The following is a 27,731-nucleotide window of genomic DNA, read 5'->3' on the forward strand; positions in this document are numbered from 1 at the left end:
TTTAGAAATATCCATTTTATCCCATGTAATTTCTTTGCTAAGATTCCTTAGTCTGAATCTGATACAGGTAGGAGCCAAGAGAAACAGTGAACGTTTATAGTCATTCAGGCCAGTTTGGATTTCACTATAATGCAAAGCAAAGAGATATCTTGGCTCAGTTTCAGGTGTGTAACTGGGGCAGAAAATGCATTTCAAATTTAGCATCAAATGTTGCCACATGTTTCTTTAGCCAGTGCAGGCATTTCTCCTTTGCCAGTTTTAATGTAAGTACTCCAGCATTTCCATTCTTGAAGCTCTGGGCCCATGATGAGGTATTCACAGAGAGCATTTAATTTAACCAAACTAAGAGCCAGATTTAAGGAAATTTCACAACTGATTAAGAAGATGATTGCTTCTTAAGTCTGAGAAACCGCCACAACTTTGGACAAATTCGAAGCAAGTAGCTGAGACCCCTTGATAATGATACATAATTTCCCCAAATGAAAACCAGAGAGGCCTTTCCATGGATGTTTTATGTTAAAAGCAGTGAAGGTAAGAATTGTGAAGATTAACTACTGTAAGATTGGAATCTTCTTTCAGCTGCATTTGAGCATATGCCTTAAGAAATCTTACACTAGAACATTAGGGATCTATTAAGACTGATTTTCTGTCCTAACAGTCAGGAACCACGCTGAGACGAGGAGTAGGTCTCTAGTGTTTATTACTGCTACATAAGACAGAAAATCCTAACAAACTGAAGAAGCGTGGGAAAAACCCAGACAGATAAACCTCAAAAGTTAAGGTGGGTCTGATCTGTGTCTCTTTGAATGGCTGCTTAATTCCTCAGTACTACGCATGCGTTTTCCCCCCTGGATAGAGGCCTCCTCCTGCTCGCCATCAGTACTCATGACATTTTCAGTGTTCATTTACAGGTATAGATCTCTTATGGGACTCTACCACTGTACTTTTCACAATGAAGGCAACTTCTTAGAAACTCCTTCTCTTCCTCCCCCTCCTCCTCCCCCTCCTCCAGGACCATGTACCTACAAAGATATTGCATCTGACTTATAAATGGTTGATCCGCATGACACCAGAGTGGAAAAAATTCTGCCCTGCATTATTCAACAACTTAGCACATTTCCATAGCACACAAGCTCCATATTTCTCTCTGCACTGGACAAGCTCCTTTAAATCAGAAAAATGCATTTTTTTTTTCAAGCCAAAGGCCACATGTAACCATTGAGTGACCTGCTACAGGCCCAACTCCCAAAAATGATGGACAGAGGAAGATCCAAATCCGTATTTGACTGTATTGCATTTATACTGAGATAGAAAGAAACTGAAATATAGCTAGTATGATTGGTATGAGAGATAAACCAAGTGCCAGTAGTTCTCAGGAATGAGGTGCCAGTTATGTCAACACCCAACAGTTGCTCAGCTTCAAGGCCATGAAGTGTGGGGCAAAGCAGCTGCTGAAATGTGGGAAAGGAGGGAAAAAGCAACTTCAGGTATAAATTATTATATTAGAGGAAACTGTACCCTCAGACCAACAGAGGGCATTCAACTGAGGTTTTGTTCTCAGTTTGCAATAAATATTTTTTCTGGTCATCCCATGTGGTGCATCTGAGAGATTTCCTTCAAGTTTTCATCAGAAAAGCTTGACAAGTTCCCTTTAACTGTGTATTCTTCCCTTCCACTGCATTGTAATTTGGTAGTAACATTTGGATGTATCTGGGGGGGTTATACATGAGGCTTTGGGGGGAAATGCAATCCTGGAGCTTTAGGCTGGGGTTCTCTGCTTTTAAATGATGTTTCCTGATACGTCAAAATAAATGTCTGAATGATAAGGTTGAACAGAGATCTCTATGTGTTTGAAGAGGACATCTGCTGAAATATCTCTTGCATGCATCTCTTTCTACCCCTTGGAAGCTCTTCACATCCCACACCAGAGATGGATAACCTTAAGATGACCTTTGCACATCTGGGGCCACATCCTAGCAAGCATTGTCGTAGACCTGTCAGCTTCAGCTGGGGCTGCTGTTTCTGACAGACGTGTAAACAGATGCAAGCGTTGTTGCTAATGACAGGTGATTATAAGTGGCGTTGGTGCCAAAGTAATTAAACCACTCTTTGACAGGAACATTTGGTGGTGGGGTATTTCAACAGTAGAAAAATTGTTACAATGTATTACATCCCCTTCCTCCAGCTCCTCATTCCTCCCAGGTAGGCTGTAAGTCCTAAATACCATAAATTATGTTTTTGGGGGGTTTCAGTGCTTTGTTGAATTGTTTTGTGTCTTTCTAATGGAGCTAGTTTATGGAAACAGAGCCACTGTAGCATTAAGAACCTAAGAAGCTCCAGTTTATTATTTTTGTTTTATATTCTCTAATCCAGTAATACCTGCCCTGTTTAGTTGAAGACCTTCTGCTTAAAGCAAGGACTTGAGGACAGAATTGGAAACAACTGTAAATACATAGTTGGCAAATGTGTGAGTGGATATAATTAGATGGGGTGAACAGACAGGCAAAATTTCTGTAGAGATTATGATATACAGTGCTATCATCCCAATCAAGTTCCCCCTTTCCATATTGTTAGCTGACAGGTCCAGGAAGGAAAACTCCACCATGATGCTTCACAATATGAGATGCTTCACAAGGCTAATAACAATTGGAAGTATTTCTTTCCTTCTCAGAACTACGATGGGGGAAGAAAAGGTAAAAGGTCTCCTACAAAAATCAGTGTTTTACTTTTACTTTCAGCAGGGATGGGTAACCTCTGGTTCTCCAGATGTTGCTGAACTACAGGTTTCTTTAGCACCAGCCAGTATGGGATAGCAGTGAGAGATATTAGAAAGGATACTTGAACAACCTTTAAATCTGTGTTTTTCAAACTGGCTGGGGAATTCTGGGTTAGGGATGAAGTCCATACATCTTAAAGTTGCCAAGTTTGAAAAACACTGATTTAAAGCTTTGCAACTCCCCACCTGTGTATTTCATTAGATAATGCCATCATCCCCCTATTTATTATGAGCTGTTCCGCAGTCTCTTGGTCTGAGCCTCTTGATATTTTCCCCCCTTTGTTTAATTCTTGATGTAGTCTAATGTTAGTCCAAAACACATTGAGTATGGGTAAGGCTTTTAAAAAAATATACAGTATCTCCCATCCATGAAGTAATTCAGTGGTTTAAAAAAAGTGTTAAACATCAGTGACCTTGAAATAACATCCATTATCTTCTAACTCTGATGCCAGGGGAATTCTTTGTAAGCTATGTGTCGGGACTTCCTTCAGTCTAACATGTCATGAAACATTTCTTGATAATGACCAATGCGGAATATGAGTTGGCAAGGCCTATGACTGAGTAGAATGGGTTCAATTATGAAAAATGGGGTTACCTGAGATTTTAAAAAAAGAAAGACCACTGGTGTTTGATTTTTGATCTCTCAGCTTGCAGGTTCCAGGGCAGGAAAGTCTATAGGTTGATTAACTGTGGCCTTCAACTCTTCTTTTTTTACAACATGGGAAATATCATCGACTCTTCTCCCCCTCCCTTTTTTTTTTTTAAAAAAGGAATGGAATCCAAGTGTTGCATATTTCTTAAAGGACCATGTCAGCCAGTGCCCTCATCCTTTGTATCTCTTCCCAAACCGAACCTGTTATTCTATCTTGTAAAAATATCTGGGGCACTGTGTCCCGAAATCAATACAGGATAAGTGATTGGTCTTTTAACTGCGCCGTTCTTCTCCTTGTAATGGTTACATTGCTTCTATTCATCTGTAGCCAACCTGACGCCAGTGTCAATGAAAGAACCTGCCATCAAAAGTATCTCCTGTCTCTTTTTTCCCCTCCCTTACTGGGGGCTGAGTGGAGTTTTACACTTGTTCTTTTTAGCCTGCTGGCTGCAGCTCCCAGATAGAGTTATAGCAAACTGCCTAATTAAACTGTCTGTCTTCCCTCGACTGCCTTTTACAAAGTCATTTAACTAACTGACATTCTGAACTATTAAAGCTGGTTGCAGTGAGTTGCTACTGCAGGGCTGAAAGTGAATGAAATTTGTAGATGTAGCTGACGTTTGATGCTCTATGTTGAATGAATATTTTGTAGCACCTGAGCATTTCCTTCCCCACTGATTTCTTGGGTTGGTTATTTCCAGGAGTAAATTGGAAGAAACTGCAGCAGGAATTAGATTCTTAGTCTGATTTATGAATGCCCAATAAACACAATACTTGTCACTTCTATGTGTGATTAGAGCTGCAGTTCATTTTATTACTATCCCAAATAATCTTTCAAATTTTCTTTCTTTCTTTCTTTCTTTCTTTCTTTCTTTCTTTCTTTCTTTCTTTCTTTCTTTCTTTCTTTCTTTCTATCACAAAGCCTGCATTCTTAGCAAAACAGACTATTCAAGATGCTGGAGCTAAGCCTGCTCATCAAACGGGGTGAGAAACCAAAAAATAAATGAACGTGTGCGGCAGAACAGAGAGTGCTATGGCTTGTGAAACAGAAGATGTTTAGATAGAGCTGGAACAAGGATGAAACACAGTGCATTTAGAGGAAGGGATTTTGGTTGTGTCAGCATTTTTTCAGAGTTTGGTTAAAATTCAAAGCTCTGTGTGTATAGAGCACTATGCATCTTCTTTGTCAGAAAGCAGGACTACCTAGTGTCCTATTTTGGGAGATGTGAAAGCAGCCATTCAAGCTGATCACACACACACACACAAACCTTTTTCTTCAACAACTTTAATTCAATGGGATAGGTTCAGATATTCTGTCAATCTATGATCTATTGGTTATAAGCCACAGTGATGAGGTTACCCACTGTACCAAGCCAAGGATGAATTAACTATGGCTTGTTGACCAAGGTACCATGAGAATGAGGTAGATAACAAGAAGGTTCTTTGGCAGAAGAAGAAAACTTTCGGGAAATTGGAGGGCAGATTTTAACAGAATTCTACTTGAGCTTACTATTACCATTTACTTGAAATATAACTATAATACTAAGCATACAGGGTTGCTTGTAAGGGTTGTTGAGATGATGTATGAAAGCACACATGATGTAGTTTGACTTTTGGACTTATAGTAATGAACTTAGGGTTTGTTTGATTGATTATGTGCCATCAAGTCAGTGTCAACTCTTAGTGACCATGTAGATAGATTTTCTCCATGATAATCTATCCCTAACCTGGTCTTTCAGGTCTTCCAATGGTGCACCCATTGCCTCTGTAACTGAGTCCATCCACCTTGCTGCTGGTCGTCCTCTTTCCTTCCACCTTTACCAGCATCAGAGCCTTCTCCAGAAAGTTAGGGTCTTTGCATAATGTGTCTGAAATAGGATAATTTGAGAAGGATCATTTGTGCCTCAAGGGAGAACTCTGGGTTGATCTTTTTCTATGATCCATTTGTTTGTTTTCTTGGCTGTCCATGTCACTAGGAGATGACACTGACTTGATGGCACATAATCAAACTCTAAGTTCATTACTATAAGTCCAACAGTCCAACTACATCACATCTCAGAAGTCTTCTCCAACACAAAATTTCAAAAGTGTCAATACTCTTTCTATCCTGCTTCTTCAAAGTTCAAAACTTAAGCTTAATATTCCCATTAATTTAGGAAGCTAATTGGTACACTGAAGACTGGGCCAAACCTTCTCCAGTGAACTCCAGGTTGCTTGGACTTTGGGCTGGAGGAATGAAACAGGAAGTTAAATGTATTTCATTCAGATATATTGTTCTTGGAGTCAGCACACAGGAAAAATAACCATTTCCCCTGTGGATTTTGGCAGGATATTATTCCTCATTGCCTTGGCAAGGAAATGTTTCCTCCTGGGTTGGATATCAGATGTGGCACCCTCCACAGAGTTGCACTGCTTTCATGTGCTCAACTAGGAAGTGAGAAGTAGATTCCTGAAAAAATTAGCTTCTGAGGATTATGCAATCATTTAGTTTGTGGAACACCGTTTGATTGTGATCAGATCCATATTGTCTTGCAAATTATTGAGCAAGGGAATGGTATCATCATACATTTCTCATGGGAAGTGGTTGTGTAGTTTTAGTGTGGGGGGCTACAGATACCTGGGTTCAAGTCGCCACTCAATCATGGAGCTTACTGTGAAGTTCAGGTGAAGTGCCCTCTGCATCATCTTACACCATTATGACCTGCAGTTACAACAATAAGCCTATTTACTTACTTCATCATCTGGAGCTCCTGGAAGAAAAATGGACTGTATGTTTAGGGGAACAGGATAGAGCTTTTGATGGCTAGTGGAGATGGAGAAGGTCACTTCTGGTGGGTTTCAGTGGAGGGGGAGGGTGGGACAACATGGCCGCGAGGAGCTTTGAAGATAAGGATAGGTTTGTGTTTAATTTATCTTATGGTACCTCTAAGCAAATATATAGTACATTTAGCAAGGTGTAACTTGGCAAAAGAAATAGCTGGCACTTCATCATGAAAAGTGAATTGCTGTTGCTTTCAATGTTTACTTTGATGCTCATGCCTGTAATTGTTTTGAACTGCATTTTCTCATTGACAGCGTCCTGCTTAGATGCATTCGGCTTTCTTATTGCCCGGTGAGAAGAGAATCAGCTGAACTTTCTGATGACTTCAGTGCCTCCTTTTCAAACCCTTTTTCCCTCTGTTCTTTCCAAATTTTCTAGCCTGCTAGCACCGTAGCTTCCTACAGTGACAACTGTCCCATAAATTCATAACCTTTCACCTGGATATCTCTCTGATTTTCAGAAAAATGTTTTTCAGGATACCTCATTTTATGGATACACAGTGAGAGAGCTTGCTGTTATCACAAAGAGATGCCTTTCCAGGATTTCTCCAGTGGCAGCTTTCTAAAAAGTGGAAGCTGGGTGGAGTTTATTAAAACATACGCTCACAGACAAAAAATAAAAGTGGGAGAAATCCATGTTTTCATTGTAGGTCAGTTACGGAGCACGTATCTCGGTGTGGTTAAGCTGGACCACCGAATCTGCATGCTTCTGAAAGCAGTAACCTTGTTCTTCACTCCTTTAAAGTGTGAACTTTGAAGTGGCCGGGATGAACAAAGCCCATTTTTGGCATACCAGCCAGGGAAGCATATGATACCGTTTGCTACTGTAGAATGCACCCTGCTGTTCCTCTGTAATTATAATGGTCTGAACCATGTGGGGTTGCCTACTCTTCCATAATTAATCTGCCAGCATAGCAGTGGCCCCACCTGACGAACAGCAGTTGTTGGTGCAGGAAGTTTCTCTGATGAGAGACATTGCCTACTTTACTTGCATGACAGCCACTGGCCAGTCCTGGTGGATTATGGGAAAAAACCTTTTCCATATTCCTTTGCCAATCCTCTTGATAGCCTCCTGCCCTCTCCTCCGTTCTTTGGCCTTGTCCCTTTCTTTCTCCTTGTTGTAGAAAGTTTCTACCCATGCATTGGGGAGCTTGTTTAGCAGACCATATTGCCAACGAAGAGACATCATTTGTTGCACAGAGCTGGCAAGGCTGGGCAATCAGCTGGGGTATAATTAAGACTCAGAGAACAGGCTGTCTTCACCACAGGAAGGGCATGTTAGATATTGCAGGGATCTGGAGCTGTCAGTTAGGCCAAAGCTGAAGACAGAAAGCCTGGGAGAAGCGTGCTCTTTCATTTATAATCCCTTTACGTACAGTGTCTGCACTTGGCAAAGTTTAGATCTAAACTATTGGCTCTTGCTGATGGACCAAGGAGGCCAGATTAGCATATGTTACGTGTATATTTTATTTAGTAATATTTTAAAAGCAAAATGCCCCTTTGCAAAGTGAATTATGCATGTACAACAGAAGCCGGGGTTGTACTGCATTGGGTGTGAAATCCCACATCTTTTTGTCAGGGTGATGGGTTTTACGTTAAAAAGGCAGAGAGACAAAGTGAAGTAAAGCAGTTTTAATTTTTAACAGTTTTGGTTCAGCCCAAGAAACTGCACTCTGACAGTTTTAACTGACATTTGAATAATTGGATTAATTCACAGAAGGAGGCCAGATCATAATTCGATGCTTACGCATGTGCCTGGCATGCTGTCCATCTGCTAAATTAGGGGATGCATGATTTAATTTTTTTTTAGGGTTAGTATTGCATGCAAAATGAGGTGTTGTGTTTGGAAATTTTGTACTGTGCTGGAATGGTGGGAAGAAGTTAGGGATACAATGGCAATAACTAGAAACATTTAGGCACCCTTAATACGAGGGGTCTAAGGGAGTTTGAATCCATATCTATCCAATCAACATAGGAAGCTTGATTTTCACTGAGTGCAGAATATTCCTTCTACTTCATTCTCAAAGCATTATGAAAAGTACTGTTTTATGAGCTGATCCTGTTGCAGAACATCTTGCGAGTGTTTAAAATACCATTTTAAAGCCAGAAACAAAAAAGAGAGCCTCATTTTTAAAAGGACAGACTCCTATAGCCCTTTTCATATTGAGCTTATCTGTTGAGGATTTGGGGGAATTAGAGCCAAAAGGGGGAACCGAAAAACTAAGCAACTTTGGTATCTAAAGAGATTGGTGGGATTGGGGAGCCACGGAATTTGCGGAAAAGCATGCAGGGTTTTTTTTAAAATGGGAGTCAGGGAATAAATAAGGTGGAGCTGAAAAAAGTCGCCCATGCATTTTCCGCCGTTCTCACTTAGAAAGCTGAAAGAGAACTTGCTTTCAAAATACCCCTTAAAAGAAATGGAGAATGTTAGTGAAGTTTTTGTGTGTGGAATTCTCACATATTTATTTGGATCAAGGTGTGTGACACCTCGAATTACAGGTAAGTATGGCCTGGGAGAACAAAACGAAGCAGGACACAGGCTGATAGAATTTTGCCAAGACAATTCACTCTGCATAACAAACACTCTCTTCCAACAACCTAAGAGACGGCTTTATACATGGACTTCACCAGATGGACAACACCGAAATCAGATTGATTACATCCTTTGCAGCCAAAGGTGGCGGACATCTGTACAGTCGGTAAAAACAAGGCCTGGAGCTGACTGTAGTTCCGATCACGAACTACTTCTTGCACAATTTAGGATCAGACTAAAGAGATTAGGGAAGACCCACAGATCAGCTAGATATGAGCTCACTAATATTCCTAAGGAATATGCAGTGGAGGTGAAGAATAGATTTAAGGGACTGGACTTAGTAGATAGGGTCCTGGAAGAACTCTGGACAGAAGTTGGCAGCATTGTTCAGGAGGCGGCAACAAAATACATCCCAAAGAAAGAGAAAACCAAGAAGGCAAAATGGCTGTCTGCTGAGACACTAGAAGTAGCCCAAGAAAGAAGGAAAGCAAAAGGCAACAGTGATAGGGGGAGATATGCCCAATTAAATGCAAAATTCCAGAGGTTAGCCAGAAGAGATAAGGAATTATTTTTAAACAAGCAATGCGTGGAAGTGGAAGAAGACAATAGAATAGGAAGGACAAGAGACCTCTTCCAGAAAATTAGAAACATTGGAGGTAAATTCCAGGCAAAAATGGGTATGATCAAAAACAAAGATGGCAAGGACCTAACAGAAGCAGAAGAGATCAAGAAAAGGTGGCAAGAATATACGGAAGACCTGTATAGGAAGGATAACAATATCGGGGATAGCTTTGACGGTGTGGTCAGTGAGCTAGAGCCAGACATCCTGAAGAGTGAGGTTGAGTGGGCCTTAAGAAGCATTGCTAATAACAAGGCAACAGGAGATGACGGCATCCCAGCTGAACTGTTCAAAATCTTGCAAGATGATGCTGTCAAGGTAATGCATGCTATATGCCAGCAAATTTGGAAAACACAAGAATGGCCATCAGACTGGAAAAAATCAACTTATATCCCCATACCAAAAAAGGGAAACACTAAAGAATGTTCAAACTATCGAACAGTGGCACTCATTTCACATGCCAGTAAGGTAATGCTCAAGATCCCGCAAGGTAGACTTCAGCAGTTCATGGAGCGAGAATTGCCAGATGTACAAGCTGGCTTTAGAAAAGGCAGAGGAACTAGAGACCAAATTGCCAATATCCGCTGGATAATGGAAAAAGCCAGGGAGTTTCAGAAAAACATCTATTTCTGTTTTATTGACTATTCTAAAGCCTTTGACTGTGTGGACCATAACAAATTGTGGCAAGTTCTTAGTGGTATGGGGATACCAAGTCATCTTGTCTGCCTCCTGAAGAATCTGTATAACGACCAAGTAGCAACAGTAAGAACAGACCACGGAACAACAGACTGGTTTAAGATTGGGAAAGGAGTACGGCAGGGCTGTATACTCTCACCCTACCTATTCAACTTGTATGCAGAACACATCATGCGACAAGCTGGGCTTGAGGAATCCAAGGCTGGAGTTAAAATCTCTGGAAGAAACATTAACAATCTCAGATATGCAGATGATACCACCTTGATGGCTGAAAGTGAAGAGGAACTGAGGAGCCTTATGATGAAGGTGAAAGAAGAAAGTGCAAAAGCTGGTTTGCAGCTAAACCTCAAAAAAACCAAGATTATGGCAACCAGCTTGATTGATAACTGGCAAATAGAGGGAGAAAATGTAGAAGCAGTGAAAGACTTTGTATTCCTAGGTGCAAAGATTACTGCAGATGCTGACTGCAGTCAGGAAATCAGAAGACCCTTAATCCTTGGAAGAAGAGCAATGACAAATCTCGATAAAATAGTTAAGAGCAGAGACATCACACTGACAACAAAGGCCCGCATAGTTAAAGCAATGGTGTTCCCTGTAGTAACATATGGCTGCGAGAGCTGGACCATAAGGAAGGCTGAGCGAAGGAAGATCGATGCTTTTGAACTGTGGTGTTGGAGGAAAATTCTGAGAGTGCCTTGGACTGCAAGAAGATCCAACCAGTCCATCCTCCAGGAAATAAAGCCAGACTGCTCACTTGAGGGAATGATATTAAAGGCAAAACTGAAATACTTTGGCCACATAATGAGAAGACAGGACACCCTGGAGAAGATGCTGATGGTAGGGAGAGTGGAAGGCAAAAGGAAGAGGGGCCGACCAAGGGCAAGATGGATGGATGATATTCTAGAGGTGACGGACTCGTCCCTGGGGGAGCTGGGGGTGTTGACGACCGACAGGAAGCTCTGGCGTGGGCTGGTCCATGAAGTCACGAAGAGTCGGAAGCGACTAAACGAATAAACAAACAAAAAAAAGGTGTGTGCATCCTGGCCCTGCTTTTCATTAAGCAATCATCTCTCCAGCAGCCACCCTGATTTCCTAAGAGAAGACCTTGGGAAGGAACTCTGCCAATGGGACTTTTTCAGATGGCAAAGGTCTGCGCCCAAAGCAGCCAAGGAGGCTGGGAAGCATAAGAGCTCCCCCCGTCACTTTAACAAAGCCAGCTCAAACGTACTTTCGCCAGACACCTTTGAGCACCCAGAATAAGGTATAAAAACAGAAGCCTCTCTTGCCCGCGCCTTTTGAAAACAAAATGCAATGCAGATTTCGGCACAGAATTGGAATAAAATTCAGGGGGGGGGTGGAAAGAAACATCCAATTTTATTTGTGCTTAGCGGTCAGAGTGTACAGAGTTTCAGTGAGAAATTAGATTTTGTGGAAGAAGTTTTGAAAAAGAAAGAGATTAGAGGCTGGATGGCCATTAGCTCCTAAGCTGTACTTGTTTGGTCCTGCTCAGCCCTTCAAAGCCTTCATTTAGTTTTCCCATCATTCCCATTCAATCATCCTGACATTTCAAGAGACTAAGAAATTAACACTCCTTGCAGACAGTGGCTGGGGGTCTTTGACACAGTATGTAGCCTGGAAATCCTTGGGGAATTCTCCAAGTTTTTAAAAATCATTGGTTTTCTTCCTGCTTCCCCATCTCCTTTAAGGCAGCCAATACAAGCCTCAGCAGGTATGAGACCATCTGTTCTTTTAGATTAAAAATCATCTACATCACCTATATAAATGATGCCAGGGGTAAACGTTGCTAATTAAAATAAAACATTTGTCCTTTGTCTTCAACCAAAACGAGAGAGGTCTTCAGAGTTGTAAGTTCTACTAATTGAATAGATGTTGTTGACCTGACAAACTCTAGAGCACATTATCTATTATAAGCTTTTCCATCGCTAATAATCTCTCTCAAGTTCAGAATTCAGACATAACTTCATTCGTATTCCAAACAGTTGTGGGACATGCAAGAATCAAGAAAACCCCAAAGGGGCACATACTTTTTTACAGAATGATGATAAGATAAAAGTCTTTTTGTGACAAATGGGGTACCCTCAGGGATCCTATGAGATTTCTATGTTGTGCAATCTTTGCATTGGCTCCTTGCGTGCTCCTAAAGCTATGATGTCACAGTGTTCTTATCAACAGGGTTCTGAGCTCATAACCATTCACGGTATAGCAGGTGTTCTTCGCATATTCCAAAGAATATGGAGTGTGCAGAAATGGATGCCAGGGAAGATTCTTGCAGATCTTGCTTCTAAACCTTCCAAGTGCTTTTTTTTCTCCAGAAGACACAATTTCACCCACTGCTGCTGTTGCTATCACTTTCTTTGTTTACAGTTTGGAAAGATGGTTTACTATCATTAGAGGGAAATGCATCTCAGTAATGGGATTTTGTGTAATTTGGGACCTATGCAACAGGGTTTTTTAAGAGTGTAGATTTCATATCCCTAAATTCCATCTATCTAAGGGACTCGTTCTCTCTGTTCTATAAAAGAGAGGCAATGAGAGCTTTAGAGGAAAAGTAGTTTATTGCTAAGATCTGTTCTCTGTAATCAGGGATAGCACAAAGATGTGGAATGCTGAGCTGGCGTTTGCCAGAGCCTGAGAGTGGCACTGTGCCTTTCAAACAGTTTGTGCAAACTGTCAGGCACAACAAGTTTCGTTGGGAATTTTGCACTGTAAAACAATTTAAGTAAATTCCTCCATAAGGAAGTATTTCTTTTTTTTAAAATGAAAACTTTATTCAATTTCAACATACATAGTTAAAATAAAATGTAAAAAATATGGGAGAGCAAGAAAGTATATCTATAAAACAAAGAAGAAACTATAAATGTGAAGGAACGAAGTATTTTTGATCATCAAACCCATAACACATTCTTTTTTTTTTCCTTTTTCAGCAAAAAGTCACTAATCAATGTAATCGCTGAGCTTTCCCTAAGCAAACAAGTTAATTTTGCCATCCCTGATAATTCCATCACCTTCACCAACCATTCCTCCATTGTGGGTATATCAGAGTCTTCCCATTTTGGGGCCTATAGTAGTCTCACAGCAGTGATCGTATATAAAAATAGTCTTCTGTGGCTGTTTTCTAGTTGCCTGTCCATTAATCCCAACAAGAAAAGTTGTGGTTTCAATGGAATCTTAGTCTTTAAAGGTCTTTGTATCAGTGTATGTATTTGAACCCAAAATTTTCTGGCTTTTTTACAAGTCCACCAGGCATGATAAAATGACTCTTCAGATGTTTTCAACTTTCCTAGCCTTGGCTGTGTCTTTCCTATTTCAGCATTTGTGTTACCACCTTGATCCCAGATGTTATTTATTTTTATGCCACCTTTATTTTGGGTCAGCTCAAGGCGGTGCACTTACCTAATGCTCCCACCTTTTAGGTGCTCAGTGGCTATTCTACAAGTATCTGTTGCCAGTTGTTTTTTTCCTGAGAGGAACTGTTTTTCTTTCTTTTTTTCCCCCGTCATTAAAATTATTATTAAATTTATTATTAAATAAGCAGACTTTTCCCATTGCCTGCTCAAGTTTCTTTAGGGCCCCTGCTAATAGGAAAAATAAGACTTCTGTTGAGGGATTGAGATCCATACATCGATATTTAATGAAGGAAATAAATATTTAAGATGCAAACGTTGGTGTATGTTGGCACTTCAAAACAGGGTCAGAGATTTTGTTCTTTTGGAAGTGTTGGTGTTTCAATGCATATCACTGCAAAGAGCGAGCCTTTGAAGATAAAGTAGTGGCTGTGTGGCTTCTGCCAATTTGAGAGGAAAAGAAACACACAGAGGGAGCTTCTGTTGGTTTCAAAACTTCACAGGATTTCTAGTTCTACACATAGTGGTGGAAGAGGCTTCCTTGTATAGAAGGTGGGAATTTTCAGAAAGCTGCTTCCTCTGTTTGGAACCATTTGAAATAGAGCACCAGAAATTTCCAAAGCGAGTCACCTTGTACTTTTTAAAAGATGAAGATGATTTTATCAATATGGGTAAAGACAGAGCCGTGTCTTCACTCAACCCATTGTGGTGTACTGGTGTTTCAGTCTTCCAGCTAGTTTGGTGCTGGACATTTAAGCAGCCAAACAAAAGGTGAAGAAGAATCTGATAAATTAGATATCAAAAAGGAATGCTTCCAATTTGCAGAAACTAAACCAATAGCACACATCTATTTCACATAGTTGGAGTCCTTGGTGCTCTCTGAGCTTGGTTGTTTGCTTGCAGATGTTTCATTACCCAACAAGATAACTTCATATGATCCCATGAAGTTCCCTAGTCGGGTAATGAAATGTCTGCAAGCAAACAACCAAGCTCAGAGAGCACCAAGGACTCCACAGTTCAACCCTGAGCTACAGAGGTTCTCTTTTATTTCACATCTAATTGCACCCCAGGTCATAAATGGAAATGTGAACTTCCAGCTATTGTTGAAGTACAATTTGCATGGTCCCAACTAGCATGCTAGCAGCTAGGAATGTTGGGAGTTGTAGTTTAGTAACACTCGGAGGTAAAGTAATCAGAAGGAGAACAAGGCCAAATGAGTATATTCTCACCTTTGTGCTTGGTGACTAGCAATTATGCAAAATTTGCCTATTTTATCAGAAACAGTTGAATCCCAGTCTGATAAGAGAAAGAATAAATAAAATTATCCCAACAAAATACATAGCATTTTGTTAAGAGGCATGGGATATAGTTTAGATTGGAGTATCTACAGTATAAAATGGATGTGTCCTATCATCTCTGCTTCCTTGCTCTTGTCACATGGAAAATATGCAGGGGAACAGGGAAATTATAGTATCTTCCAACAGTGCTGAAAGTAGAATATTAAAATACAGCTATGTAAGAATTTCTTTGGTTTACTGTTAGTTTAAAAATATACTACGCAGAGGTGAAGCTTGTTCCAAGGCCACCTACCCTAAAATAAACATCTCATTCAAAACCTTCTGAAATGCAATATCCCCTATGAGTTTAGCAGAATCAACCCAGTGACACTAAAAAATGAGGGGTAAATCAATATGACTATAATTTTCCCATCAAAGAAGTAGACTGAGAATTACCTAATAAATTGAAGGGGACAAACTACTGAGAGGGGAATATTAATCTTTAAGGCACTAGTTAAATAACTGAGCATAGCTATGGAACTCTGAAACCACCACTGGCTGGTATTCTGGGAAGTCTCCACTGAAGGGGAGAAAACCCAAGATCTCAGTGGAGACAAGGATTGGTTGGGTTTGGAGGAATAAATGGGTTGATCAGACAAAGCCACTCTGGAACACAACTTTTTGGTGATAGATGGATCAGTAGAGAATTGCCCTCTGCCTTTTCAGAAAAGGATTGTCCAGAGCACAACTTAGGTTGGATCCAGACCTCAGAGCCATCTGCTTATCCACTGTGGTAATAAAGTACTTGTCTGTGTGGATCTTTGGTCTCCAGAACCATATCTTTTAAATGTACTCACTGAAAGGGGCGAAACGGCCATTGCTGAAGTAATTTCATTCAGTAACAAGAATCCAGATGATGACCTCCTTTAGCCTGAGAGAGAATAACATGGTTAGAATTTGGGAGAGCGACTTGAAAAGAAATGAGATAGGAAGGCCATTGCTGCTGTCCCATTTGTAACTTTACTCAAGCTGTAATCATGTTGATTGTCTTGCATTAACCTTCTAATTTCCAATTTGGGGTTTTGCTACATAATCTCTAGGAGGGTACATCTAATCGTCATCCATCCCTTGGTCTTTATGTAAACTCAACGCATTTGCCTCCGTGTGCCTATGCTAAATGGAGCAGCGTCTTCTGGCTGAACTGTAGAGGCATTAAATTACTAAGTAAATCAATACAGCTTTGTTATGTCACCGTATCTTTTTCAAAGACCAGCTCAGATTTAGTCTGCTGTTTCTTTGATCCATTCCATTTAGTTGTAAGTACACTTGTTATTATACTAACTGTTGTTTGTATGTTATTTTAGGTGGTTGTTTTTTTAAAAAAAAACTGAAGTAGCTATTTAGCAATTTAAATGAAAATGTAATTAGGTTACATCTGTTTTACATGCACATAATTCCATGCAGATGTAAAGATTTATTAAAGCCATATTTTCTTTAAGGCAAACTCCCCCTTTCACCCTCTCCCTTCTCTCCCTCCCCACCAATTTTAGCAATCAAGAAGGAAATATTTTTCTTTTCTCAGGAAAAAAGAAAAAAAAAACAATTTGAGGAAACAAAGCTGTGTATTTCTTGAAGAGAGCAGAAGTGACAAAATAAACAATAGGCTAATTATATTATTTATGAGCATAGTTTCAAAGCTGGGATGCAGTGTTTAAGCAATTAAGGGAGACACATACTTGTCTCAGAAGTGGGAGGTGGAAAGTTTCATCAGCCCTTATTTTCACTTATTATTATTATTATTTTTTAAATGGCACAAGGATTTAACAGGGAAAGGTGCAAGAGAGGGAATGGAAAATTGGGGTAGTTTACTAAACTCTGTTTACGAAATTCAAATCCTGCCCTAGTCTATCCACCAGGTGGAGGTGGCCCAGTCATTTTTCCATCCCATGGAACTCTAATCTGCAGTTATGGTGGACTTTCCATGGTATGTGGCCACTTCATTTTTTGCCTGACTTTGTTTCACAAGCCATTTCCCTCTCACCTCTAGGTCAATCACAAGGGGATGCGCCATACTTATAGCTTACCTGTTGTCCCCAGTCCCTTTTTTGGCCCATAAACCCCTCCAAGTCTGCACTACATTGGGGACAAGTGTGTTTAAAGAAATGAGAAGGAAAACAAATGCACTCAAATGGCTTAACACATTGTTGGGCTTAAATTATTTGGGGGTTTGGGGGTGTGCATACAGAGCCCAGCCAATTTAGGAGACCTGGTTTGCTGCTTGTCAACCCCAGCTGCGACAGAATATTCCAAAATGAACTTTGGAAGCTGGGCCATCTGCAGGGGCAGTCAAAAGCGTGATTGAAACCCTGCCTCTTTTTTACATTTGTGCAACATTACAAAGGGACACAGGACTTTGATCATACAGTTGTGGTCACCATCTTGATGCCCCTGTTTGGAAGGAAGGCAGTCCTCAGTTCAGAAGCTGTGTAAGTTAAGTCAACTTGCATTCCAAGCTAAATAATTACATATGTAGGCCACATTACTAATTGTGCTTGATGGCCAACCATGAGTGCTGAAAATAGATTTGCAGGGGCTAGATGTGAAAGAAGATTTAACTAGACTAAACCGCTTTCTGTTCTTACTATATCTGTGTACACAAACGCACAAACATATACACACACAGAGGGCGTACCCAAAGTCAGTCCCCATAGACAGTCAGGCCCCCATAGACTATTATATCAATCACATTAAATGTTTGAAATTTCAGATTTTCTTTTAAACACTTCCTTTCTTGTTTGACATTTGAACATTTGTAAGTACAGTAACATTCCTTTGGAATGTTTGGAAAACATTTGCAATTGGCCTATGGGGCCTGACCTTTGGTACACCCTGTATAGAATGTGTGTGCATATGTATATGTACACTTGTGTGTGTGTGTGTGTGTGTGTTTGTCTGTAGTATTTACTCATAACCTGTGTTTTTTTAGTGAAAACCTTGAGAGTTTAAACCTGTTAGCCGCCCCGATCAAGTCACTGCTGCACGGTTAATAACAATTATGGAAAGTCATTTTTATTCACTCCACCTGCCTGTTTTCTTCCAACATCTTCACCAGGGTGTGTTATGACAGTTTCAGTTGTTGATGAAGGAAATGAATGTCTGTTGTGACTGCCAAAGTCAGGGAGAGGGCAGGTGGAACTTGGATGTCGCAACAGCCCATGTTTTACCAACAGAAACAAGTTTGATTTATTGTGCTACAAAGAGGGGGACCAGGCTGCTGTTCTGTGGTTTCGTTCCCCTTGTCAGTTAAATATGCAAGTACAAACGGTTTTAACACAGCTCTTTCCCTAAAACAAGCCTTGGGCACCATTCACATACTTTTAACGTAGGAAAATTGAGCTGCTTTGAACTTCTCTGTTTTTTGATAACTGCTTAGTATTCATCCTGAAGGTTCACCTGTGGGCATTTTTTTTCCTGTCCTCCTTTCCAAATCCCAATCCCTTTGATTAATTGCCAGGACAGATCAGTCTCAATGAATAACTCCTATCTCATAATTCTTCCTTCTTTCGGAGTTGAAAGAGAACCTGGTGGAATGTTGGGTAGGTAAATCCTCCAATTTAGTTTGAGTGATTTGAGATTCCTGAAGAAAGGCAATTGTTTACTTCCAACATTAGGTTCAGGTGGATTACCCAAGTTTGGAATATCATCATTCCAGGCAGCAACTGTCAGGTTGGGTAGAAGGAGTCAAAGGGAAGGACTGACAAATTGTTGGTTGTGTAGCAGATTAGATCAGAGAATGGAAAAATTAAGAGAGACTATGGATTTGTAGGTCCAGCGCATTTGGAAACAATGTGGAAGAGAGATTGTGTTTCAAAACTTGGATTCAAATCTCCATGGAGCCAGGAAATTCAATGTGTGATTTGAAAGTTGCTAACAAACAGAAGAAATAACATTTCTTCTTATTTAACAGGAAGGTAACCTGCAGAGAAGGATAGGCATGGAATCCATGTCATTAATGCAGTATGAAAAAGCCTTATCTGGAAAGATCAGGAACCTACTCCTAACTCTTTCTTGGAAAAAAAAATTGTGGAAATTTCATGTGGCTGGATTTACGACTCACATTAAGCCAAAAAGCAGCCACTGCAGTTTGTAGACCATTATTTATGTCTTAATGTGTTATGCAAACCCAGCCTATTGTAGTTTTAGTCAATAAACCATGATTAAGCTGTGACTGAATGTGACATGTGAACCAGCCATTCTCTTTTCTCTAGAGGAAGAACTTTTCTTTTGTAACAGTGGATGCTATCAGAGTTCATCCACATCCCTCTTAAGATTAATTTTTATTGGAAGGATAATTCTCATTTCCTTGGCAATGGTCTTCTATGCTCAAACCATAACTGATCTTTGGAGGTCAAATAGCTACCTCTTGACTAAATGTTGACCTCTTTTACTCTGGAAGCTTGGCCTCGAGCTTGGCATCACAGCTGCATTAATTGATTATTTTAATAAGGTGGCACACTAAATCTTCTAGGGCCTGCAATAAAGAATGATCTGGAGGCTTTCTTCCCACATGGTTGCTTTGACAGAGCCATAATAGTAGCATGAGTTGAATTTAACCTGAAGAACAAAGAATTGGAACTCTCCTTGTTAATGCCTTATTAACAAGGGTCTCCATTAAGTTATTATTATTATTGGCCTGAAAGAGATCTTCACCTCTGAACCCCAATCAGCTAAAGGTATTTAGTAAAAGTGTAATAAATATTAAGAGGGAACGGAGAATGGGATGAAAGATATAAAAGGAGATTACGTGGAAACAAGACCTCTTGAACCGACTCAGCTATTTGTCTATTTTTATTCCATTTTTCCTCCTGGTCATTTTTAGAGCAAAAGAGCTGGATTGAACAGCCCAACATTTGACATGTTTTGTCCCGTACCTGCCAACATCAAATTGCATTCTTCCTTAAAATACCCAGCTGCCTTTTTAGTTTTTAGTTTGGATTTAGTAGTTTCTATCGATGACAGTTTATTCCTGTACCCTTAAAAGGGCTTAAATAACGACAGCTTGCAACCAAAGAAAAGTTCTCTCAGGACATACAGTAGATGTCCTATTGGTCTTTCATGATCGAAAAGAGAGAGAGACTCCTCAATAGCAAATTTGATTTTGTGAGTACAGTGAATAAATCTATGGAGAGATGACTGTAAAGTGAAAGGCAAGGTGATACAAATGCCTCCTCCGAGGTAAAGGAAACACACAAGTTTATTGACTTTAAGAGGTACCTTCCATTTGTTTAGGAGAACATAAGGAACCAGTACAGATAATGGGGCTGTGATATAATTTTCTGATTGATGTTTAATTATGTGCCATTAAGTCTGTGCCAACTCTTAGTAACCAGTTAGATAGACCTTCTCCAGGATCTCCAGCCTGGATCTCCAGGTCTTCTAATGCTATACCCATTTCTGCTGGTCCATCCACCTTGCCAATAGTTGTCCTCTTCTCTTTCCTTCCATTTTTCCCATCATTGAAGCCTTCTCAAGAGAGCTGGGCCTTTCTCATGATGTTTCCAAAATATGGTAATTTGAGCCTGGTCATTTATATGCTGAATGAGAACTCTGGATTGATTTGTTGTATGGTCCATTTGAACAAATCAATCCAGAGTTCTCACCTGAGACACAAATGTTCTATCATCTTCCAAAAGAGGAAGGGAAGCAACTGAGTATTGGGAACTTTAACCATTGGTCTTAATGGACTCTCCCAAAGTAAAAAATATATATATAGCATTTTATTGGAATGGCTAATTAATTTTATTCTTGGAGAATGGGTTGGATATTGATATTAATGAAAGTATTACTTTGTGTATTCATGCGGCAGGATATTATTATTACTATTATTATTATTATTATTATCTTCTACTAAGTAATCTCCATAAATATTGGCCTCTGGAAAGTTTACACATCAAAACAACTTTCTCCCTATGCCGGAGAAAACAGATGTTTGTATTTTATTTAAGGCATTATTGAAGTATACGCTGAGCAACTTTTGTGTGACTTGGAATTGTTTTACAAGAGATATTCCCTGTTAAGTTTTTTTTTTTTAATCCGTTCAATTGTGTCCAATTCTCAGAGACTGCCTGGGCAAGTTCCTGCAGTTTTTTTGGCAAGATTTTCGGAAGTGGTTTGCCATTGCCTTCTTCCTAGGGCTGAGAGAGAGTGACTGGCCCAAGGTCATCCAGCTGGCTTTGTGCCTAAGGTGGGACTAGAACTCACAGTCTCCGGGTTTCTAGTCTGATGCCTTAACCACTAGACCATACTGGCTCTCCCTTGTTATGTAGGACTGTGCAAAACATTTCTTACTGGTTTATGACCCCTTTTGTCAGATACTGTAAAAAAATTTAAAAAGCAAAGCTGAGGGGTCTGCCTTAGACGACATAATCCAGCCAGTCTGAGATTAAATATTCAGCATAAAAGCATGACAGCACCATGTAGCCAATCAGATTAATCAAATCAGAATAAGGAAATTGGCAACTAGATTCAGGCTGCATCAGAACCCTCTCCTCCCCATCACCAAGGACCGTTTACAAATTATTATGACAATGAGTACCATTGTGTGAAACATCTCCCCTCTGTCCATCCCATTTCTGGCTCGGTTAATTAAATTCCATCATGCAGTTCAACCTTTTTGGCAGTACCCATTTTTTGACTGATTAGAGCCTTTGAGATGAAGCAAGCATGTGGAACAGGAGATGAATCGTATGTAAGGTCCAGGTAATTAATTAATTGATCAGCATGGATCGTTTTTCCACCTCCTTTATGAAGGTGAAGGATCATCATACTGGGTAAATTATGCTCTCATTCACACATGGGAGTATCTAGCCAGATGTATAAATTGGACCATCTCTTTGTGTCAGACATGCAATTCCAGACTGTTGTCTCAGTATCCAGAAGACAAATGACATGACCACCAGCCCAGATTTTTGAACCAAGTCCAAGCTCCCAGTAAACCTAAACTGTCTCCAACCACAAGTTTTCTAGTCTGGCAAACATTTGTTTTCCATCTTTTTTCAAGTCAATTTCTAGCAATTATGGACCAGCAGGTTCAATGTCTGCCCTCTAAAATAACTGTTTCACAAGGGCACTGTCCCCACTTTCCCACAACATTCAGAAGATTTTTGTTTTGTTTTGTTTTTCTTTGCTTTTGTAACAAAAAAATTATGCTGGGAAAGCTATATTCGTTTGAAATATTTTCACTAACAGGGATGTCATCTCTATATTTGGCCCGATTGCTTTCCGCTCAAATTAAATGTACGCTTGCGTGCCTCTGCTTTTCACCACAGAACATGGCTGTTGGAGAAGAGCATTGTCCTGAAGCAACCCAAGGTTTTTCCCCAAAGTGATAGCTTCAGTGGCTTTATGTGCTAATGTGTTTGCTTACATGTTGCATCATTTCAGTAGGGTAATCCAGATTGGGATTTGGAATGTGCTGGAGTGCAATGCGGTGGAAGAAAAGTAGGGGTAGGTTAGCTGTTTGAACTGGTTCAGGATCTTAGGAAGAAGCATACCCAAACCATGCCCAGATATGTTTCCTGCCAATTCACTGAGTTGTTAAGTCTTCCTTAGCCTAGTCAGCTCAGGGGATTAACACTCCCTTGAACTGAGCTCAGCCTCTGGGGATGTTTTCTTGACAATACCAGGCCATTATTTCTTCATGGCTTTTTTTTTTTTTTACTTCCCAGTCTAGCCTAGAGCCCTGGGATTTCCTGGTAGTCACCCATCCAAGTACTAACCAAGACTGACCCTGTTTGGCTTTTTCCAAGATCAGCCAATACTGCCCAGATGCTGCCTTCTGCTGTAAGTCCAGCGCTGAAATGTTCAGCTAACCTTTTCTTCAACCATTTCTCAAAGGATTCCAGTACCAGCCCTTTAGTGAAAGAACTAAAACTAGGTTTAATATGGGACAGGGCAAGGAGGATGTGTTACTAGCTAGGGGCTAGTTAACATTTTCTTTCCTGAAATAGGAAGGATAGTAGTATAATGAAGTGAGGGCAGTGTTTGTGGTCATGGATGAGGCTAGCATTTTTAGGTTTTTTTCTAGAGGTGGGTGGTTTTTAAACTCCATGGAATCTATTTTAGAGCTTCCATATTATTTTGGAATGTCCCTTGTCTCAAAATGCTAAGGAACTGCACTTTGCAAGTTTCAGCAAAGGCCCTGGGATTACCCATGATTTTAAGTACACAAAACCTGAGGAGGCCATATTTATCAGTAACATAACTGAGATGGCCAGCACCATCTACATAAAACCCATGCCTTGAAATGTAACTTTGAAGCAGGGTGGGAGGGCCTGAGAATTTCACTCATGCGTAAGTGTTGACAGTTAAGATTTCTGGTATAATTAGCCTACATTTTGTCATATTATGGATACAACAGTATTATGGATGAACCAGCAGGCACTACCATTTTCTTCCTTTGTGCCTGGACTCTTTATTTCAAATTTATAACAGGTAATAGGCACTTCTTCTTCCCAAACCAAAAATGCACTTCAGGTATCATAACTGCGATTTTGGTACAATGACAGTCACTTCTGTCAACATTTGGCTGAAGGTAGTGGTTATTTAGCATAAATGCAAACAATAAAATTGGAATAATCTGTTGTTAGCTACTCATGCATTTTTATTATTTTATTTTGTTAGTCCATAATGAGGTTCAAATCCCCATTCCTCTTTGGATATTAGCACAACTTCTGAACAGCCCTTCTCCTTGATTTAAATCTGTCTTGAATCTCTTTTTTCCTTGTGTGTTTCTGTGAAGATAAAATGGAGAGAGGTAAGAAAAACCATGTTGCCTTGAATTCCTTGGAGGAATCATGGAGTTTGAATAAAAAAAGAAAACTAATCTGTAACAAATGTTTCTCATTTTTGCATCCTCTTAAAAACTATTCAGCAAACATTTAGATAATAGCAATGTCTACAGAGAGAACTATAACATGACATTACACCATATTGTTATATATAGTTGATCCATTTCCTCTGCTCCCAAGTATGAGGTGTGTCTCTTTAATAGGTGTGTCTGCTATATTTAATAGACTTCTAATTAAAGTGTTGTTGTATAATTTTGTATGCATTACTGTGGTGTTTTAGTCGGGTAGGAGTAATTACATGTAATGACATAAGTGAGATGAATGCATGTAATCACATAATTAGAACATGTGTGTGTGTTTGTGTCTCTGTCTCTGTCTTTCCGTTCTCCTCCCCTTCCCTACTTTAAAAGGAAAAATGTGACTCTTCAGAAACATCAAAAGTAGGCATTGACCTAACTGTGGAGTCCTTGGTTAGGCATTGACCTAACTCTTAAAAAGGGCCCATAAAATGGTGGACTTCTATTTGATCTGCAGAGAGAGGCACCCATTCTTCCCCAGTTCAGAAAAATGAGAGACTTCTACTCCATGCATGTTGGAGAAGCAGTTCACTGATGCAACAGTTTCCTGGTGCAAACATTTTTTTAGAAAAAGTTGTTATTAATAGGGGAGAATTTTGGCATGGAGTGTAATATAGCACCATCAATGCACACCAGCATTGCATGGAAGATGCAGGTAAATACGATAAGGCCCAGGAAGAATGTGTACCTGTATCCTGTTTAGAACATGACTGGTGGGTCTTCCCCAAAGAATTCTGTGCACTGGAAGTTTGTAGGAATTCTCTATAGGCGATTTTTCATTTACCTTTCACAGGGTAGAGTTCCTGATTCCCAGGAACTTGGGCACATCGCTGAATCCAGTCTGTCTCTGGTGTAGAAATGACAACTACAAGGGGCCAAGACTGTAAAGATTTGTAAGAACTGTTGAAAGAACTGTTCCTTTTTCCTTCCATGATGCTTTAATTCAGGAGCTGGCTGTAACTAAAGGTTTTAAAACCACTGTTGTGTCCAAAATGTTGCACTCAAGTGCTTGTGGACCTGCTAGGGACATCAGGAAATCTAGGAATCAGGGAAAGGTGTTGGTATGCAGGATCTGAAGATAAGCCAGGTGGTATTCATTGTCAGCTAGACTACTGGAGGGCCAGGAATAAATCAGTTTCACAGCACAGTTGAAAGAACATCTGTGCTTTTACCTGGGTGCCACTTCACTTATGAACAAATTTATCTTTGTTTTCTTCCCAAACACACCTAGAAACTAAGCAATGATCTGATTTTGCAAAGGGGAGTGGGGGAAAAAGCCCTCCAGCAACCCAACCCCGAAAATGAGGTGATGCAAAGCTGTACATCATTTGTTGCTGTTCGATTTGTTGCTTTGGAGTACTCATTATTATGCTTTTGGTGTACATCGCCCCCCACATCCAACTACTGCAGTTGTGACATATGAACACACACACAGTTCAGTCTGTTGGTTACCGTCCAGTAGTTATATTCATGCTAGTTTCTTTTCCAAAGTGAGGACCAAATTAGTAACAAGAGGCTAAATGCCAGAAAGCAGACTATAGTGCCAGGCATGCTCTATACCTTGGAAGCAAGGAAAAGGCCATGTAGCTTTTAGAAGGAAACTGTTTCAGGGCCAATGATACCTTCAGTAGACCGTTCTCAAGTAGGCCCAGATCATGATTATGGCAAAGATTTTCTAGTCCAACATTTCCCAGCCAGGTCTTCAGATGTATTGAGCTTCGTCGATCCTTCATCTAATGTACTGGCACTATTGGAGATAAAATCCAATGTATTTGGAGGGAAGGAAATGAGATTCCCAGTGACTTGCCCAAGATCTCGTGCAGGATTTATTTATACCCGGCTTTTCATTAGACATACCTAGGTCTTTCATAACTGCCTCCTGATTTCTGCACTCTAAAACATGCCATGCAGATTTGTTCTTTCTTATGACATTATTTTCCTTTCAATTAGTCATATTCCCAGTAATGGGTATTGAATAGAATGGTCCAGATTACTTCTCTTCTCCTGGATTATTTGTGGATTTTGAGTTATGTTTTGAATTAGCATTATCACTTCATGTTCCGGTTCTCTCTGGAAGGATGATGGAGATTCTTCCCAATAAGATGTTTGAGCAAAACCCCAGCAGATTTATCTTCTCAGGTAGCATTTGGCTAACAACTGTGCAGTCAGATATTTATGATATCGTGTTCCATTTGGGGTCCATTCCTCATTTGCATCTTGCCTGCATGCCAAAGACATATATTTTATTCCTCAATCAGGTCATATCGACACATGAAAGACACTTCCCATAAATTCTTTACTACAGCTTGTGATTCAGGAAATATTTTATGGAAGACATATTTTAGGTTGTCCATCCTTTGATTTCCCTCAGAAACTAATAAATAATCAACAAAAATATGATTAAAGGCAAAGCTTGTGAACTGCATCCAGAAAGGGAGGCTAGCTGGTAGAAAAATCTTTCTGATCCACATCCATTTATTCTCAGAAACAGAATTCTAACTTAGGTTTTCAAAAACCCGATGAAAGGTTTGGCTAAGTTTTAACATCAGATTCTCATCTTCAAACTCTTGGTTGAAGTCTGGAAGGGTGAAAGTTTGGATGTGGAAATTATAGAAGGGAGAAGTGGGTTTAGTCAGAATGGCAAATTATTTATCTTACGTAATTAAAGTTTCGTAAAACAAATTGAGTTTGAACACAAATTCAGTTATTTTTCAAAGAAATATTCACCAGAACTTGGTTTAACCCCTTTTTAAAGAAAAGAACTGCAGATAAGTAAGGTTGAGATTCTACATGGATAAGAAACACAGAGCATTTAAAAACAATTTAGGTTTTGCTAGAAGCAGATGTTTGAAAATGTAAATAATATTCTACATTTGTACATCACTGTATAAATGGAGCTGAATGAGTGTGTAAGCTGTGAAAATAATGTTTATTTTGGCAGTGATGCGTTTGGACATAAAAAGCGATATGAACATCTGTAGGGTGGTTTTTTGAATGCCCTATACAAGTGATCACCATGCAGAAATTGTAATATGGCCAGCAGGCATATATGAGCAAAATTTCACTTAGGAAAATTTGACCTAAAGCAGTGTTTTTCAAACTTGGCAACTTTAAGATGTGTGGACTTCAACTCCCAGAATTCTGGGAGTTGAAATCTACATATCTTAAAGTTGCTAAGTTTGAAAACAAAAAAACACTGATCTAAAGCATTTCTTTCCATGTGCTGGCAAAATATAGTATGAACAGAGCTTTTTTTCTTTTTCATGCATGCAGTGTGTGTGCATGTGCATATATATACATATGCATGTACAGTATGTATGTATGTATGTATGTATATTTATCAGCCCAAATCCACTGCAGTAGGAAGACCACTGATATATACCATGCTGATCTACCACAGGTTGGTAGGTAGATGTCTTTAAACTAACCAGTCTAGGACTGAGAGAGAAGGACTAATCCAAAACTGGATTAGTCAGGACCAGAACCAAGGTCTCCCCACTCCTTTTCCTTAAGAGATGGATGAAGATAGAAGATAGATCATCTTTAAACAGAGATGGCCATTGCAGGCAAAATTAACTCATTTCCTAATATGATCTTTTTGTCCATTTCTCAAAAAGGGGATCCCATCTCTCCACTTTCTCTAATTCTTGAAGCAAGCTGGAAGGAGAGGATGTGGAAGGGGATAAAGTCAACAGTAAAATTAACGCATGGGGAGAATCACCTAGGAAAAGTACATTGGAGACCTCATATCCGGCCAACGATTCCGGCGGCAGTCAAATTAGAAGCAAGGTTTCTTCTGCTAAATCCATTCTCCAAACAATTCTCTAATTTTGGCCACTTCTGTGCCTTTGTTAGATACCACCTTACTGGCCACAGACCTTGGCGATTCTGTGTGTTCACCCTCCTGACTCAGCTTCTCCACAGAGTTGCATCTGTGCTGCAAATATTTTAACATGGCTTTGGTAGAAGTGGTGCATTCAGTGAAGAACAATGGAAAAAAGGGAAACACTGTCTGACTCTTTCTATATTTTAAAGCTTGTTTTTATTTTGTAAAAAGGGTTGTATTT

At 39.8% G+C, this 27,731-nt stretch overlaps 1 protein-coding gene across 6 annotated transcripts in view; it reads left to right on the forward strand.

Moving 5' to 3' along the window:
- The window catches only part of FTO (FTO alpha-ketoglutarate dependent dioxygenase), a 189,915-nt gene that overhangs the window by 104,276 nt on the left and 57,908 nt on the right, over nucleotides 1–27,731 (forward strand). For 3 of the 6 annotated variants that reach the window (XM_063312838.1, XM_063312841.1, XM_063312840.1), the window contains one exon: nucleotides 27,318–27,651. The exons of the other annotated variants lie outside the window; for them this stretch is intronic. In XM_063312838.1, coding sequence (XP_063168908.1) covers nucleotides 27,318–27,492 — 175 coding nt within the window. In that variant the 3' untranslated portion in view covers nucleotides 27,493–27,651. Of the gene's footprint in view, nucleotides 1–27,317; nucleotides 27,652–27,731 lie in introns of those variants that run through there. 6 annotated transcript variants of the gene reach the window in all.

Source organism: Candoia aspera, chromosome 11, assembly GCF_035149785.1.
Source record: "Candoia aspera isolate rCanAsp1 chromosome 11, rCanAsp1.hap2, whole genome shotgun sequence".
Lineage (NCBI taxonomy): Eukaryota > Metazoa > Chordata > Lepidosauria > Squamata > Boidae > Candoia > Candoia aspera.